The sequence below is a fragment of the Leptonotus elevatus genome, chromosome 17 (genome assembly GCF_054856555.1).
Source record: "Leptonotus elevatus isolate MCC_2025b chromosome 17, RoL_Lele_1.0, whole genome shotgun sequence".
Taxonomy (NCBI): Eukaryota; Metazoa; Chordata; class Actinopteri; order Syngnathiformes; family Syngnathidae; genus Leptonotus; species Leptonotus elevatus.
In genome coordinates, this window is record NC_141255.1 from 4,193,166 (window position 1) to 4,210,595 (window position 17,430).

Sequence of the window (17,430 nt, forward strand, 5' to 3'; positions counted from 1 at the left end):
TAATTTTTTTTCTATGTTTTCATACTCTTGTTAACAAAAGTGTGTGGGGGGGAAGTGAAACTGATAGAAATAGTTCAAATGAATTTGAACGTCGATGGCAGTGAATGAGTTAATATGCGATACTTTTTTTCAAGGTCCTCTTCTGATATGTTTTTAACAAACAATAAAATCATCTGCATTACAGTAAGCAATCTATTTCATTATGTTTTATTGTCTTTAGGATTTTGAAAAATATCCTCGGAATATTTTCACCCCAAAAATGTGAGAATCTCATCTTGAATGGCATGAAGTGCTTTGGAAGCCTCTTTGTATATTGTTGCCACCTTCCATCTTTTGTGTCATCTGCTGATCCAAGAGCAGCAGGGAGGCGAGCGAGTGGCCAGTCGGTGTTTTCCCTTTTGTGTGTCTACTTTTTCACGGCCAACTGTGAAGATGCGTGGGTGTCCTCTCTGTTCCCACACTTCACTCCTTCCATCTCCATCGTTTCTCCTTAATCTATCCTTCCGTCCTGTTCAGACCGTCTGCCACTGCCCCACCCCCTTCCTCCATCGTGTCTGCTGTAATGAGATTAAAGCCCCGTGTATCCACCAGGCACACAATTTATGCACACAGGCGCCCACTCCTCACACTTGGCAGCACTTCCATCCTTGCGTACACTTACAGACACACTTGGCACAGAAAGTCTTTTTTTTCTTTTATCATCACAAGGCCTTTAGAAGGATTACAGTAACCAGGGTATGTCCTCGTAGGTGACCCCCCCCCCCCCACCTGCCCCCACCCCATAGCCATCTGGGCCCTGATAATAATCCTCTGACTGTTGTGCTAATGCCCCCTAAAGGACGCATGATGCAGTGCAGCCAAAACACACACAAAGGCCTTCATTATATTAGAATCACATGAGTTTGGATGTGAAAAATTATTTTGACTTAAAAGCACTCTCCTGTCTCTCCTGTCACAGCTGAAGACCCAGGAACGGGACAGTTGAGATATTTCAAGCACTGGAGTGAGGCCCTCTCTGTGCTGCAGTGGAGGGCTTCACGGACACGGCTAGTCTGGTGGGTAGAAACACCTCCAATCAGTGGAATGGACAAAGTGATAGACCGATTTTTTTCCCAGGGGCGATACTGATTATTAGTAAGTCGATAACCGATATTTCAAGCCGATGTTATTTTGTAGTAAATATTAGCGTCAACATTTAAAAAATGTACTTTGTTGAAATGCCGTTAAGCATGTTTGTTAAAACATTTCACATTTTTAACACTTTGAAAGTTTTTCTTTTAATTTTAAATATATAAAGAATAGACAGCTTTGTTTAAAAATGATAAAAATTGCAGGGAGCTTCCCGGGTCATCACCATGTGTTAAACTAAATTAAAAACTAAGTAAAAGGCTATCTGAAATTTTCTACTGTAGATAATGTTTTCCCAAAATTTTACATGATTTCTTAATTTTACCCCCCCCCCCCCCCCCTCCAACCCAAAAAAAAATTAATAAGAAAGTGTCGGGAGTTCCCAGTGTCAGTATCATAATCTTGTATACAGTAAAGTTGAAATGTAAATAAATACATCAATGAAAAATTACCTGTATCTCATTTGGGCGACTTAAGCTAACTTGAGTTTTTGCCAGGGTTCCTAAAAGGTTTCAAAAGATCTTCACAAACAGTGAAAAATTGTCTGAACAAATTTCTAATTTCTTTGCGACAAGTGAAAACTGTCTGTGAACATCTGACAAATCCTGATGAAAACCCCAAATTCGCTACATTCGCAAGCATTCACCGCTCAATGCCGTCCGATAATCGGTGCATCCTTATTTCGCGGGCCACAAAAAATAATGTGGTGGGCCAGATCTGGCCCCTGGGCCTCGAGTTTGACACCCGTGCCATAGGACATGTTATTGTGTTATCTGACAATGTTTTAATGGCGACGCTGAGGGTCATCGCACAGAGCCGTTTGGTGACTCGTGCTTCCCGCCCGCAGGCTGGATGCATCACGCAGTGGAGCAGTTTGGTGGGCGTGGCACACGGGATTCCTTCTCTCTGGATGGACTCCACCGGGGACCTTGGGCTCCCGTGGGCGGCCGCGCCTGGCAGCCACCTGGCAGGTGAGTTGCCATGCCAACACAAACACAAACCGATTCTCTAACCGCACACACACGTGTTCATTTCAAATTGGAACACCCTGTAAGATAGTTGTTTAAAAAAAAAAAAATTGTTTTACTTTGGATGAAGCTATGCGGTGTAATTTAACGTGTCCTTTGATGTCTTGTCCTGTCCATCAGGTGTTTACCTGGAATGAACCAGCACCAGCTCCTTTCCCATCTACCTCCTGGTCCAATTCATGGACTCAACCAACCCAATAAATTCTTTAATAATGGGTAAGTTCACGTAAAAGTAGGAAATTGACGCCGCAGTGCAACACTAATTGACTATTTTGTTTTTGTTTTCTTTCCCAGGCCCATGCGAGGAGGAGAGAAGCTGGATCTCCCGCAGCCGATGTTGCCGGGTCTGCCGAGGGAGCAGCTGAGGCCACTTCCTCATCATCCTCTTCATCATCTTCACCCTCCCCCTCCTCACCGGGCATGGGAGCAACTCGGCCAGCTGTACGAATCCCACCATCCTCCCCAAGGACATCCAGGCGTGATTCTCCCCGAGCACTCACTCCGCCTCCATAATGGCGGCTACGCGGGCAGCGGCGGGGCCCCCCCCAACCCGCATCTCCCCGCCAGTAGGCCGAGCCAACCGCTAAAGGTGAGTTCACATGCTGGCTTGAGTTCAAATGCGAGTTTGTGCGCTGTTGTTGAATGTTTTTTTTTTTCCTGTTTAGTTTGGGGGTCCTCAGGAGCACCATGCCCCCCGGGGGCCGCCACTGCTGGGAGACGACATGTGGGCTCAGGTGCATCAGGTGAGCGCCTCTCTAATTGGCTGTGATCATGTTTAATCACCCACCCCACGGCAGCGATCCTGACCTGATCTCTGGTGCGACTACATACTCTCTTATTGCTCCTTGAAATGTCCTCTTAGCAGCAAAGGGGACCCGCTGGCAAGATGGCCGGTAGTCAGCTGAAGAGACCGCGCCCTCCACTTGGCGAACAATCTGTCATCCAGCACACTCCTGCGCCGTCCGCGCACCCGCCCACCCGCTCGTCCACGGAGGAATGGCCCAGCCCAAGCAAAAGGAAAAAGAGTTCGGATCAGGTAACGCGACAATTTCCATTTTCGAACCCTTTCAAAACTCTTTGCTCGTTCACTCACATGATCACTTTGTCTTTTTGTGCAGGTCTTGCATCCTGGCCAGCAACGCTTCCCTGGACCGGGCCAGGCGTTGCTCTCTCAGCCCCACCACCCCAAACCAGCCTTCTGGAACCCGCTTCAGAAGGACAACAATACCTGGCAGCCTCAGAGTTGTGATCGCAAGAACTCGCCACCGTCAGAGTTCCATGGCCGAATTGTAAGAACCGGAGCGGTTATTGGTGCTATCATTTATCTCCGTGGTCTGCAACCTTAGGCTCTGGAGCCACATGTGGCTCTTTAGTCTGTGGCACTCTGTGGAGCTAAAAAAAAAACAAAAAAACTTTTTAACGTATTTATCTTTATTTTTAAATAAAATATTCTTTAAACACCCCCCCGCGCCCCTTGTGAGGACTAAGCGGTTAAAAAAATGGATGGATGGATGGATATTCTTTAAATTATGTAATGATTTAGGTACATTTTCAAGCTTTCACAAAAAAGAGACGAAAAGTAGATGGGAAAAAATTGTAATTACCTAAAAATGTCCAAAAAAGAAGAGGAAAAATAGATGTAGATAGATAGATTAAATGTCCATGAAATTTCTCACACAGAAAATTGATTCTAACAAAGGCAAAAAAGAACACAAATGTCCAAAACAAGAAGGAATCCCGAAAATTAACATAAAATGTACACAAAATGACCCAAAATGTCAGAAAATTGGTAGCAAAAAAAAAGGAAAAAATGTCCCAAAATAGCCATAAAATGTACAAAAAGGGAAGAGTGGCAGATTCTTACCATAAAATTGTCAAAAATGTAAGAAATTTGACAGAAAGGCAGAAAAGTCTAAAAATGTATGAAAAACAAAGTCTGAAAAATTACACACAAAAAATAAAATCCAAAAATAGAAGACGAAAGGTTGAAGAAAATGAATCTCAAACTATTGAATGCTGCATATTTTTCTGTTATATTGCAGCCCTAATTAGCTCTTGGGTCCTCAATACATTAGGCTAACACGACACACTGTTTCGTTCATCACAATATTCAAATGTTTAGTGGCTCCTGACAGATTTTTTATTTTCTTATTTATTTGGCCTAAAACGGCTCTTTTGACAGTAAAGGTTGCCCACCCCTGATCTATCTGAACATCACATTGAATGTTAATATTGTATTCTTTCTTGTTCAGGAGGCCCATAAACAAGCAATGGGCAGCTACCCGCAAAAGACGCCACTGGCCACACCCTCTCCCGCAACCGTGTCGCCGCTTCTGAACTCGCCTCCTCTTAGTTACAACCCGGGATGTGCGCCTCCTCTGCAGAGGGACTGCTTCCAACCTCAGGCTGTCAACCAGCAGTCCCCCCACTCGTCCTATCTCAGCCCCACTGCCAAACTGGGGCCAGCTCCTCCCTGTCACGCTACGGAGCCCCAGAGCCACAGAGGCCCTCTCGCCGGGGCGCTAGCTCCCAACAGAGGGGACAGAGATCCGCATCGGCACGCCCAGTCTTCACCAGCAAAACCCGCAGCCAGCAGCAGCAGCAGCAGCAGCAGCAGCAGCAGCAGTGTGCCTTACAGCCACTTTCAGCCTCACCCTGGACTGGGGCAGCGCGGCCCCCAAGCGCCTGCACTGCCTCCCACCAGCGCCACCTCAGTACCTCAGCAGAGTGGGCCTTATGATGTGTGGAGGTACCAGAGTAGGCCCAGCAGCCACCCGCTGGTGAGTTGTGGACTTGAGTTTAGGTTTCGAGTTATTTTTGGCTTTTTTTTTTTCGAAAACAAAAATGTTCAGGATGTATCATCTGTCCAGCATTGTAATTTGTGAGCTTCTGTTTCTAAAGGCTGACTTAGAGCCAATCACAAGAAGGAGTCATGCTAGGTCACCTATGACAATTATCTTTTTGAATTCCCAGAAACAAATATTATTGAGACATATCGTCGATCCAGCATTGCAAGTTGGGAGCTTTTCTGAATGTTCTAAAGGCTGGTTTAGAGCCAATCACAAGAAGGAGTCATGCCATGTCTCTTATAAATGTGACTGCCTTCCAATCGCATCACTTCAATCGTCAAAGCTACCAAAAAACGCATAACCTTTTTCTAAATAAGACCATTTCCGTCACTATCACAAATGTTGCCGACAGCGTTGCGCAATCTGTTAGTGTGAGTGAACATACCATTTCAAATCTGAGTAAATCAGGCCCCGAGTGTTTAAATGTGGTGATTGCTGATAATAATGTAAATGTCATCCCTCAGGATTCCGGCATCTCCAGACCTCCAGGATTGATACCTCATCACCAGCAGAGCCACAATCAGGGTCCAGACAGTCAGCATCAACCTCACGTCAGCCTGCCCCCCGTCATCTCTACCCGCACCCCTGTAATCACGCCCAATCGTTCCTCCTGCTCCGTCGGTGGCTATGGCAACAGCAGTGGCTCAGATGGTGGTTGCCAGGTGAACGGCACCAACAGGAACCGGCAGAGGAGTAATGAGCCGACACCCCAAAGCTCCACCGGAGGTCCCCATGGATATCCCCCAAGCCCTCAGCTGAATGTCAACCAGTCTCACCATGAGGTACGAGGAAGACCTCAAGAAAATGGACCCTCCAAAGTCAACACGGGGAAGACCTCCTTCTATCCTCAGGCTGTGGCGCAAGTTCCTGCGTGTTCAACGTCATCGTCTTTGTTCTCCTCAGGGCTCCCCAGGACAGCGAACAGCGTCATTACGAGCAGAGTGTCAAAGCCTTTTCCTAGTTCTCCTGTTTACTTCCAATCTTCCAGCCATCAGCAGGTGTCCTCACAGGCGTACTGTCAGCGGCAGATTCATCCAGCCCCCGTTTCGGGCCCCCAGTCCATCGTGGAGGCGCTGGATAAGCTTGATGCAGAGCTCGAGGGCCACATGCAAGCCGAGGAGAGGAGGAGGAAGGAGAGAGAGGAGGAAGAGCGGCGAAAGAGAGAGTCGGAGATAAAACAAAAGCGCGAGGAGGAGACAAAGAGGAGGGAGCAGGAAAAGAGGGATGAGGAAAGGAAGAAGAGAGAGATGGAGAAACGGGAGGAGGAGGAGCGTCGGCGCAGGAGGGAGTGGGAGCTGCGGGAGCAAGAGAGGAAGAGGAGGGAAGTGGAGAGGCTGCAGGAGCAGGAGAGGAAGAAGAGAGAGTGGGAAAAGCAAGAGCGGGAACGCAAGAGGAGAGAGTGGGAAAGGCAAGCGGAGGAGAAAAAGAGGCGAGAAGAGGAGGAGCGTGCGAGGCTGGCGAGAGAAAGGAAGGAAGAGGAGGAGAAAAGGAGGAGGGAGGAGGAAGTGATGCGGAAAAAGGTTCAAGAGCAGACTGCCATGGAGAGCCTGGAAAGACTTCTGTGTGGCAACGCGCCCCCAGCTCGCGCCACTCCTCCGGCCCCCGCCTCCTCGCAGGCCTCGCCTCCCTACCCGTGGCTGAGCCGCGGCGGCGCTTCTGGCCAGGCGGTCGTCGGCGGCGTCGGCGTCGTCGGCGGCGGCGTCGGCGGCACTCCCCTGGAAAGGCTGCGGCCGCCTCCGCTCACGCCGCAGACGGACTACGCCCGCGAGAAGCAGAGGCAGCGGGAGATGTGGGGCAGCTCCCCCCCAACGCACAATACCTCAGGGATCAACCAGCACCAGATGCTCTACTCTGGCAAGCCCCCCGCCATGGAGGCTGCGCCCAAACAGTCCAAAGACCCGGCTGGCTCTCTGCCCACGCTCCGAGAGCCCCCCAAGCTATATCAGGCCTTTCCCAGAGAGAACCTGCCGCCCCCCCCTGTGTCTGCGCCCGCCCTGCGTTCGGACAGTTCTCCGTTTGAGGAGGAACCATCGGAGTTGTCCACGCTGCTCCCCGACGGCTTGGCCAACATCATGGCCATGTTGGACGAATCCATCAAAAAGGAGGAGGAGATGTACAGCGAGGGTCTCCTCGACACGTTTGCGCCGAGCGTGCCTCCCGTCAAGAGTTACCTCTGTGCCCCCGACCTGCTCCCGGCACTCAAGCGTCAGCCGAATCAGGAAGACTTTGGAGTCGATCCCCACGCCAGCCCGCCTGTGCTCAGCCGCCAAGGCTCGCTGGCGTCCCCTTGCAGCCGGACGTCTTCTCTTAACGAGGAGGTGGAGGAAGAGGAGGACGAAGAGGAGGATTACCTTAAAACCTCGCCTCAAAACACAGGAGTGGGAGCAGGCAACAGCACCTACCGCCACAGCGACCTGGCCAAACTTTACGGTCTTCCCGAGCGGGCTAAAAGCGAGGCCGACGAGGACGAGGAAGCGGAGGACTCCGAGACCCCGTCTTGTTCCCCGCCCCCTCAACGTCCCCATCTCCACCAAACTGGCGTCAACAGCACGTTCAAGTCTCTGACCACGGCCCTGGAGAGCCAGAAGTACGCATACCGAGGCGGACCATTTGGGAGACCCCCACCATCGGCTCTGCTCGGAGTCAAATATTCCTCGTCGCTCTCGTTGGGTCCCGATATTTGCCGGCAACAGCACGGCGGCTCACCCACGTCCGATTCCAACAATCCCCCTTTCAGTCCAGCGCTCCCTCCTCCAAAGTCCTCCCCGTCCCGTCCGCTTGAAGACGAGAAGGTGAAGGTGGAGCTTGTCGACGAAGCCATCACAGTGGGAAGGAGAGTCCAGAAGGAGATCACGCCCAACGTAACGCTTTACCAAGCCATCAAGGAGGAGCGACGTCTGACCACCATCTCCGAGTCGTCGCTGGCAGAGCTGGCCGACGGCTGCAAGATCACCATCTCTCGTGAGACGGACACACCGACGGCCCGCGCTACAGCCGAGGACAGACACAAGCCAGAGAAGCTGAAGGAGCACCGCAAGGACAGAGAGAGGGAGAAAGAGAAGAAGAGGAAGCACGGGCACAAGCAGGAAGACACGAAAGAGAGGAGGAAGCATCGGGACAAGAGGGAAGAGACGGTCTACTCGTCGTCGTCGTCTTCGTCGTCCTCCGGCAGCAGCCACAGGCGGCACAGGGAGGGCAAGAGCCACAAGGACAAGAAGGACCGGCGAATTCTGTGCGACCTCAACCTCCAGAGCAAGGAGGGGAAGAGCCGCAGTCATCACGACTCTGAGAAAAAGAAACGGCTGACCTCCGCCGGCGAGGGCGAGCACACAGAGTGGATGTCGAAGAAGAGCGGCGATTCGGGCTCGTCGCTCGACTTACTGAAGCTGAAAGCGCTGTCGGACGGGCCCCCCAAGGAGCTGAAGATCCGACTGATCAAAGTGGAGAGCGGCGACCGGGAGACCTTCATCGCTTCCGAGGTGGAGGACAAGAGCATTCCCCTGGGAGAGATCAGCATCGAGAACACGGCTGCTGAAATAATCCGATCTTGCAAGTGAGTACGCCACATGGGACCGGCATGTGAAAATCTCCAAACTAATGCTCAATAACCGTCTCTGTATTTTGTCTCAGGGGGGCTCGAGTGAAAGGGAAGTTCAGGGAGTCTTTCTTGTTGCCGGCCTTTTCTGTGAAGCCAACCATGATGTCAGAGGAGCCAATTCCAAGAGAGAAACTCAACCCTCCTACGCCGAGCATTTACGTAAGACAATTGACTATTCTGCCGTCCCTAAGCGTACTTTAAGCTATTTAATGACACTCCTGTTGGAGTTGACTGTAAAACTAAACACACGATAAGCAAAATGACATACGGTGTGCATTTAAAACATCGCTAGCCTAGCGCTAATGCTAGAAAATAGCCGATCCCATTCAAATGCTAACAGGAAGTTAGCATATAGTAATAGTCCTTCAAATAACCAATATTCACGCAGAAATGCTGTGGATTTGAATAGAATTCAATCGCAACTTTCTTCTGTTCTCATTGTGCGTCCACCATGGCTGCACGGCACCACACTGCCCCCAAGAGGCCAAAACGCACAGACTCCCAGTATTTGTTTTGCAATTACTGCACTTTTTTTTTTTGTTTAAGGATTCACAGAATTTTCTTTCCTCAAAATTCAAGCATACAAAAATATCCAAGGACTTTTTTTTTTTTTTTTTATCATACACATTTCTATATGACATAGCATGAAATACAATCCCTGAAATTGCTTTTTTTTTCTTTCTTGTGCAGCTGGAGAGCAAGAGGGACGCCTTCTCCCCCGTGCTGCTGCAGTTCTGCACAGACCCAAAGAACCCCGTCACGGTCATCCGAGGACTGGCTGGATCTCTGCGCATCAGTAAGTTTGTCTTCGCTTTTTTTCCCTTCCACAATCACACGCGTTAATCACAAGCCATCCCTCTTGTTTGGCAGACTTGGGTCTGTTCTCAACCAAGTCTCTGGTGGAGGCCAACGCGGAGCAAGCGGTGGAGGTCAGGACTCAGGTGCAACAGCCGGCAGACGAAAACTGGGACCCCAGCGGGACTGGTCAGACGTGGCCCTGTGAGAGTAGCCGCTCCCACACCACCATCGCCAAGTACGCTCAGTACCAGGCGTCCAGCTTCCAGGAAAGTCTGCAGGTAAGGCAGCGGCACTTTAGCGGCTACTCATCCCACCAGGGGGAGCTGCGGAGTAAACGCAATTTGACATTAGGAGGAGAAAGGCAGCGACGAAGAGGAGGAGGAGGAGGAGGAGGAAGATGACGATGAAGAAGATGACAAGGAGTCATCCAGCAACTCAGAAACCCTGAACAAGGACAACAATGCAAAAGAAAGTAGCAGGTAAAGATTTTTATGACAAAAAAAAGGCAAGAAATTTAATCAAATTTTTTTTGCAGTGTACACGCAATACTTAATTGTGTCTTTGTCCATCCACAGCGGCGAGCAGAAGCCAGCGGGGAAGATCATTAAATTTGGCACCAATATTGACCTGTCGGATCCCAAGAGGTAAGGCGCCGCGACCGCTCAGTCGCTCGCGTGCAGGCGGACATGACAACACCAACTTTTTGCGTCTTCCAGGTGGAAACCGCAGCTGCAAGAACTCCAAAAGCTGCCTGCGTTCATGCGCGTGGCGTCCAGTGGAAACATGCTGAGCCACGTGGGACACACCATCCTGGGCATGAACACCGTCCAGCTCTACATGAAGGTTCCGGGGAGCCGAACGCCAGGTAAGCCGTACCTACCCTGACAACATCTCCCCCCGTGAAACGCGGCGTGTGTCACTGACCCGAGTACGTCGCCGTCCGTCCCGCAGGCCACCAGGAGAACAACAACTTTTGCTCGGTCAACATCAACATTGGCCCCGGAGACTGTGAATGGTTCTCTGTCCACGAGAACTACTGGCAGGCTATCAATGACTTCTGTGAGAAGTGAGTACCCGAGAAGATGATTTGAAGAACTAATTCCTAGAAGGGCTCGCTGTTTTAACAGCTGGACTGCACTTAAAGTCGATTAGTGACGCGTGACTTTAATGGGCCCTTTGCACAAATCGAACGTTACGACGAACTGCGGTTCTGTGAGTCCCGGACGACCGCCAGATGCGAAGGAAAACATTCAGTGCTTCAAGCACCGCCATCTGGTGGTCGGGAGGGACGAAATAGAACCACTATTTCCTGAACTCAGTGCCACTCCTTCATTTCCTGTCTTTCACGATTGGACAAATTGATTAATCCAGGTGTGCCTGACCTCTGTAACCACGACAACAATGACCAGACAAACATGGATTAATCAAGTTGTCCAATCGTGTAAGACAGGAAATGAAGGAGTATATTTGTGCAAAGAGCCCATTAGACATACTACACCAGGGGTCTGCAACCTATGGCTCTGGATTCAGATGTGGCTCTTTAGTCCCTCTCCTGTGGCTTCTCTTTAAAAAAAAATAGTAGTAATTAAAAAAATTTTTTTTACATATTTATTGTATTTTATTCTTTAAATAAATTGAAATTAAATATTCCAAAAAAATGTCAGTCCAATTTTTTAAAGTTGTCAGAAAAAGAGACAAAGGTAGATGAAAAAGTTTAAAAACATATGTCCAAAAAGTGACAATAAACACTAACTCACTGTTTCCTTCATCACAATGTTCAAAATGTTTAGCAGCTCCAGACAAATTGTTGGTTATTTATTGGACCTAAAATGGCCCTTTTGACTGGACAGGGTTGCTAACCCCTGCAGGTAACCACAACTGCATCAACATTGATTGTCTTTGACACAGGCACGGGGTAGACTACCTGACGGGCTCCTGGTGGCCCGTGTTGGAGGACCTCTACAACGCCAACATCCCGGTGTACCGTTTCATCCAGAGGCCAGGGGACTTGGTGTGGATCAACGCCGGGACGGTTCACTGGGTCCAGGCCGTGGGCTGGTGCAACAACATCGCCTGGAACGTGGGACCCCTGAACGGTAAGAGAAAAGCGACATTTATCGAGATGAAGCCAGGCATCCTCATAGTGCGGCTCTGTGGTCCGGGCAGCTTACCAGTACCAGCTGGCCCTGGAAAGGTTTGAGTGGAACGAAGTGAAGAAGGTCAAGTCCATCGTACCCATGATTCACGTGTCGTGGAACGTGGCCCGGACGCTCAAGATCACTGACCCAGACACCTACAAGATGATCAGGTGAGGAGGAGTTTCACACATATTCGCCCGACCGCTTTCTTTATCTGCTCGACGCAGTTGGTATGTGAAGGGTGGACGGGTCGCACGTGGTTAAGCTTCGTCTCTTCGCGTTCCTTGCAGACACTGTCTGCTGCAGTCCATGAAGCGCATCCAGATCCTGCGCGACCAGCTGGTGGCTCAAGGCAAGAAGATCTCCTACCAGGGCCGAGTCAAGGACGAGCCTGCCTACTACTGCAACGAGTGTGACGTGAGTACACTCTGATGTGCTTGAAGGGGAAATCAACCCCCTGAACATTTCTTGACAATATGCTCTATGCTGCCCCACGAGTCTAAATATACTTTTCTGGTTAATATTGCGTGAGTGGAATATGAGTTAAGCAGTGAATTCCAGCAGTTTTTATCAATAGCAGAAGGCGGCCATTTTGCCACTTGCTGTCGAGTGAAAATGACATCACGGTTGTTCAGGTCTCTGGTAGCAACCAATCACAGCTCAACTGCAGAAAACAGGTAAGCTGTGATTGGCTGTTGCCCGAGTCGGCAGCGGGTGGCAAAATGGCCGCCCCCTGAGATGGATAAAAATGGCTGGATTTTGCTTCATAACTCATATTCCACAAATATAATGATAATCAGAATGTCATTTTTAGACTGGTGAGGTCACATGTGACCAGGGTTGGGAGTGTTACTTTTAAAATGTAATCCATTACAGTTACAAGTTACCTGCTAAAAAATGTAGTGAGTAATGTAATCCAAGTACCATAATATTCTCTCTCTCACCCTCCCTTGCTCTCTCTCTCGTCCTCTTTCGCACTCTCTCTCATCGTAGAAATTGTAATCCCTCGAAGTAATCCCCATTTTTAATAAATGTACCTGTAATCTGATTACATTTTTTTTCCTGAAACTGGAATACAGTCAAAAAAATAATACAATCTGATTACGTAACATATTCCGTTACTCCCCAAGCCTGCATATGACATTATTGTCAAGAAAGGTTTAACGTTGACTTCCCCTTTATAAAGTTGCATACCTAAGCCCTTCTCAAAAGTCACTGCTGTCGCACTGACATTGTGCTTGCGCCCTCTGGTGGCCATAACTATTCAAACACATACTGTATAATCTATCAAGAAAGCAATATGCTTACACTAAACAAATCCTGTATTTTCCAAACAAACTCAGCATCCCACAATATACATCTATAATCATGCCCAAAGGTGTAAATTATAAAATTAAGCTATAAAGCATAATTAATATAAAGCAGGATTACAGCAGATAACGTTTGGTCATTGTCAACAAAAACTAGGCTGTGCTGAAATACTGCACTTCCTGTTTTGTTCTGCTTTACTGTACATGTAACTAAATAAGTGTGCTTCCATCAAGTGGTCACCAGTGGAATTACACATGATATAAAACAAGAAAAATAGTTATTTTTAACTAAAAAAATAATAATAATAAATCACAAAATAGAATGAATGGGGGGGTTTACTATTTGATATTTTTGTTCTAGATGGAAGTGTTCAATTTGCTGTTTGTGACGAGCGAGAGCAGCAGCAGGAAGTCGTACGTGGTGCACTGCGAAGACTGCGCGCGCGAGCGCACCCCTAACATGAACAACGTGGTGGTGCTGGAGCAATACTCCATGGAGGAGCTCACCTGCATGTACGATGCCTTCAGCCTGGTACGTCGCGTTGGTCGCCCTCGCTGGTCCTTTCTTTTGCCTTCACTCATCATTCGTCTCTTCCAGGCCTCCTCCGCCGCCGCCGCCACCGCCGCCGCCTCCTGCTGCTCCTCCTCCTCCTCCTCCTCATCCTCCTCCTCCTCCTCTTCGTCCTCGCCCTCCTCGCCGCGGTGACACGACTCCCTTCCCACGTCTCCCCAGCCACAACCAAAACTCCTGCGAGTCAGGACAAAAGAAAAAAATAAACACTTTCAATGTTGATTCTTGAAGGTAGTCGAATGGGTTGTTTACTCACTGTTTACAGATCAAGACGCAGCAGTTTACGCCTCTCAGATGGTGCTTTGTGAAACAACTTTTTCTTTTGTTGTCTTGAATACATTTGTACATGCTGTTTGGTTTTTGAAATAAAAATAATTTATTGTTGTGTTTTTTTAAACTAGTTTCGCCTAGATATATATACCACATTGGCCTTGTCACTTGTATTTAGAAAAGAGAAAATGGAAAAAATACTAATAATAGAGAATATGGAGGGTTTTTTTCTAAAGCATTAAGAATTTTGAAATGTACAATTGTTTGGAATGCTTCAAGACATACGGGTTTTCATAATGTTTTTTGTTTTTTTTAGGGTGGGGGTTCAGTTTATCTTTGTGTGTTTTTTAATGAACTATACATGTATCGCTCCTGGAAATTATGAATATTCAGTTTGTTTCATTTGGTTGGTGCTCGCCTGCTTGTTCTGTTCTGTGTGTCCTCTTGGAGAGGGGAAATTGTACATTTAATTTAAAAAACATTCCCTCTATTTATTGGATGGCAACATTTTTACACCCTTTTTTTCCTCAAAAACAAAACAAACAGGGCTTTCCCTCATTTTCACGCTGTCCTTTATGATGATGATGATGCAGTTTTTTTTCCTCCCTTCTGATGTATATGATATCATATAACCCCACATTTTCCTGTAGACTAAAGACACCCTGCTCACGTAGAATTTGTATGATCTTTCATTTTTTTGGGGCAACTTTGATGAAACTTGATTGATTTTATTCTATAATCTGACGAGGATTATGATGGGATAGATGGTGCTAAAATTCTCTTTGTTTTCATGAGAATTCTATTTTTCCTGTTGCAATATTACCATTTCCTTCTTCTTTGTGCTCATCTATTTATAACTGCACTGTGTAGAAAGTTCGTACATACATACACGCACACACACACACACCCACACCAAACTGAGCCAGACATGTCTTAAAACACTTTGTGAACTTGTGTGACAATACTATTAATAAACCGAGACGAATTGTATACCCTGGCTGGTCACCTCTCACTAACACGACAAAAGCAGCATAATGAACCCTTGAATTAGGTACAACTAGTTGTGGGTGGTACTGAAAGATTTGCGACATGCAGTTAGCTCAGTGCTTCTCAGTTTTTTTGTTTTTGTTTAAGTCCCCCCCAGGAAGAAGAAAATGTTGTTTCGCGCCCCCACCGCCACTAAACTCTTTGCTGCGACTATAAATACAATCATTTGTCTATAAAATTGTAAGCATACCTCTGCAGTATGGAGGACCAAAACTGCCCCCAAAAAAAGAAAGACTAAATACATGACGTGAAAATAAAACCAGATTAAAAATAAAAAAAATCGAAAATATACATAAATACATTTGTATTTAATTTTTGAATTATATATATATATATATGTATATATATATATATATATATATATTTATATTCGTTTATATTTTTCGCTTTTAGTCATTTATTAATTTTTTATTTTGGTAGTTTTAGTCCATACTGCCAGGACGAAATGTTATTCAAATGAAAGGGGTGAGCGGAGCATCGCAGAAGTAAAAATAAAAAAAAGAACGCTTTTGGCCAGCCCTCTGGTGGCCAAAAGCGTTATTTTCATGTGTAGTATGCACATGAAGCCTCACGAAGTAAACCTTTTTGTGGAGGTTGAAAGCTTCAAGATCAAACTCGTCATCCAACTGTCGTCATCTGGCCATCACGACGCATCACTTACAGAGAACTAAGACACCCTAACTCACACCCATCAACGGGAACTCGCAATTGAGGGGCAGAAGGGTGGGAGTGCAAGTATTGGGACGCTGCCAAAAAGTTGCAACAGTAACCGGAAACAGCGTAGGTGTGTGTGATTTAAGGAAGTCGGAAGTCCGTGGCACCCACTGATCTGAATATATGACTGGATAGTCAATAGCCGATACGCCCGTGCAAGCCGTTGAAGTCACAGAACGGCCATCTTGCTCCTCCCATCTCGTGAGCAGACTACTGTATAAACCAAGGGTGTATAAAACAGGCTGGATAGTGGCTCTCGAGGACCAAACTTAGCCACCCCTGGTATAAACTATACGGTATACGTACAGATGATTTAGACATACTTTGAATATCCTCGAAAAAATTGAATAATTTCTGTAATTCCATTAAAAAAGTCAAACTCTAGATTATAGATTCAGGGTCCACAATTCAAGTGATTTCAAGTATGTATTTGTTTATTTGTACATTATTTGGGCTTAGAGCTCATAAAACCCACTAAAAAAGGATGTAAAAAAAAAGAAAATACCATCCATTCATCTTTTTTTTTGCCATGCAAAACACTGTATAGTGATTTCTTCTTCTTTTTTTTAACATCCTGTTTTCATGGGTTTTATGAGGTGGAAACCCAAATAATGTAAAAATAAAAATAAAAATACTTGAAATTACTCAAATTGTGGGCCCTGAAACTATAATCTATGAACGTTTGATTTTCTGAATGGAATTACGGAAATTATTCTACTTTTCGAGGATATTCAAATTTTTTGACGAGCACATGTATACAGCTCGTAGGTAGTTAGTACAGGGCCACCGGCTGGGGATGGTCACTATTATAAAGTTTGATGGCATGTTCCTTAGACCACAATATTAGATTTAGCAGAGGTATCTTCTGTTGAATTACAGGATAATTTTCCTCCTGCAAAAATCACTAATCATATAATTTATATATCTATTTAAAGCAAGTTGTAAAATGTCTGAAGTCCTCTTTTTTATGTTTAACAAATTTAAAGCATCATAAATCATGCTGTTTCTACCAAGTACTGTTTCAAATGTTCTCCAGTTTCGATACTGCAAATGCATAAGATCCTATGCTGAGAAACATTTCTTGGGGAGGAGCAATATGGCGGCCTCGCAGCTTCAAAAGTCTTGGCCTATCGGCTACCCAGTCATATTTTCAGATCAGTGGATCTACCCCATAAACATCCTCACACAAGAAAAAGCTGCTCTGGATCCAGACAAGTGACAACCTCATATCTACACCATCAACTCTCCAAAACCTTTCTTCACCTGCCCTCATTTCAATCGAACCTTTCTAGTGGAGCAAACAATTAGCATCCGCAGCTAAAGTCATTAAGTCACACATCTAACCCTAACCCTAACCCTAACCCTAACCCTAACCCTAACCCTAACCCTAACCCTAACCCTAACCCTAACCCTAACCCTAACCCTAACCCTAACCCTAACCCTAACCCTAACCCTAACCCTAACCCTAACCCTAACCCTAACCCTAACCCTAACCCTAACCCTAACCCTAACCCTAACCCTAACCCTAACCCTAACCCTAACCCTAACCCTAACCCTAACCCTAACCCTAACCCTAACCCTAACCCTAACCCTAACCCTAACCCTAACCCTAACCCTAACCCTAACCCTAACCCTAACCCTAACCCTAACCCTAACCCTAACCCTAACCCTAACCCTAACCCTAACCCTAACCCTAACCCTAACCCTAACCCTAACCCTAACCCTAACCCTAACCCTAACCCTAACCCTAACCCTAACCCTAACCCTAACCCTAACCCTAACCCTAACCCTAACCCTAACCCTAACCCTAACCCTAACCCTAACCCTAACCCTAACCCTAACCCTAACCCTAACCCTAACCCTAACCCTAACCCTAACCCTAACCCTAACCCTAACCCTAACCCTAACCCTAACCCTAACCCTAACCCTAACCCTAACCCTAACCCTAACCCTAACCCTAACCCTAACCCTAACCCTAA

The 17,430-nt window shown here is 46.9% G+C and overlaps 1 protein-coding gene across 7 annotated transcripts in view; it reads left to right on the forward strand.

Annotated features, from left to right (window-relative positions):
* Positions 1–14,680, forward strand: part of kdm6ba (lysine (K)-specific demethylase 6B, a) — a 55,368-nt gene extending 40,688 nt beyond the window's left edge. For 6 of the 7 annotated variants that reach the window (XM_086059293.1, XM_086059299.1, XM_086059294.1 and 3 more), the window contains 21 exons: positions 959–1,055; positions 1,976–2,099; positions 2,277–2,372; positions 2,451–2,745; positions 2,822–2,899; positions 3,019–3,192; positions 3,275–3,445; positions 4,409–4,936; positions 5,470–8,558; positions 8,636–8,762; positions 9,294–9,399; positions 9,474–9,679; positions 9,753–9,880; positions 9,977–10,045; positions 10,118–10,266; positions 10,353–10,467; positions 11,310–11,497; positions 11,568–11,709; positions 11,830–11,956; positions 13,211–13,381; positions 13,448–14,680. In XM_086059293.1, the coding sequence (XP_085915419.1) occupies positions 1,981–2,099; positions 2,277–2,372; positions 2,451–2,745; positions 2,822–2,899; positions 3,019–3,192; positions 3,275–3,445; positions 4,409–4,936; positions 5,470–8,558; positions 8,636–8,762; positions 9,294–9,399; positions 9,474–9,679; positions 9,753–9,880; positions 9,977–10,045; positions 10,118–10,266; positions 10,353–10,467; positions 11,310–11,497; positions 11,568–11,709; positions 11,830–11,956; positions 13,211–13,381; positions 13,448–13,555 (6,186 nt within the window). In that variant the 5' untranslated portion in view covers positions 959–1,055; positions 1,976–1,980 and the 3' untranslated portion in view covers positions 13,556–14,680. The remainder of the gene's footprint in view (positions 1–958; positions 1,056–1,975; positions 2,100–2,276; positions 2,373–2,450; positions 2,746–2,821; positions 2,900–3,018; positions 3,193–3,274; positions 3,446–4,408; positions 4,937–5,469; positions 8,559–8,635; positions 8,763–9,293; positions 9,400–9,473; positions 9,680–9,752; positions 9,881–9,976; positions 10,046–10,117; positions 10,267–10,352; positions 10,468–11,309; positions 11,498–11,567; positions 11,710–11,829; positions 11,957–13,210; positions 13,382–13,447) is intronic. The other variant, XM_086059300.1, reaches the window with a different exon arrangement.
* The last annotated feature ends 2,750 nt before the right edge of the window (positions 14,681–17,430 follow it).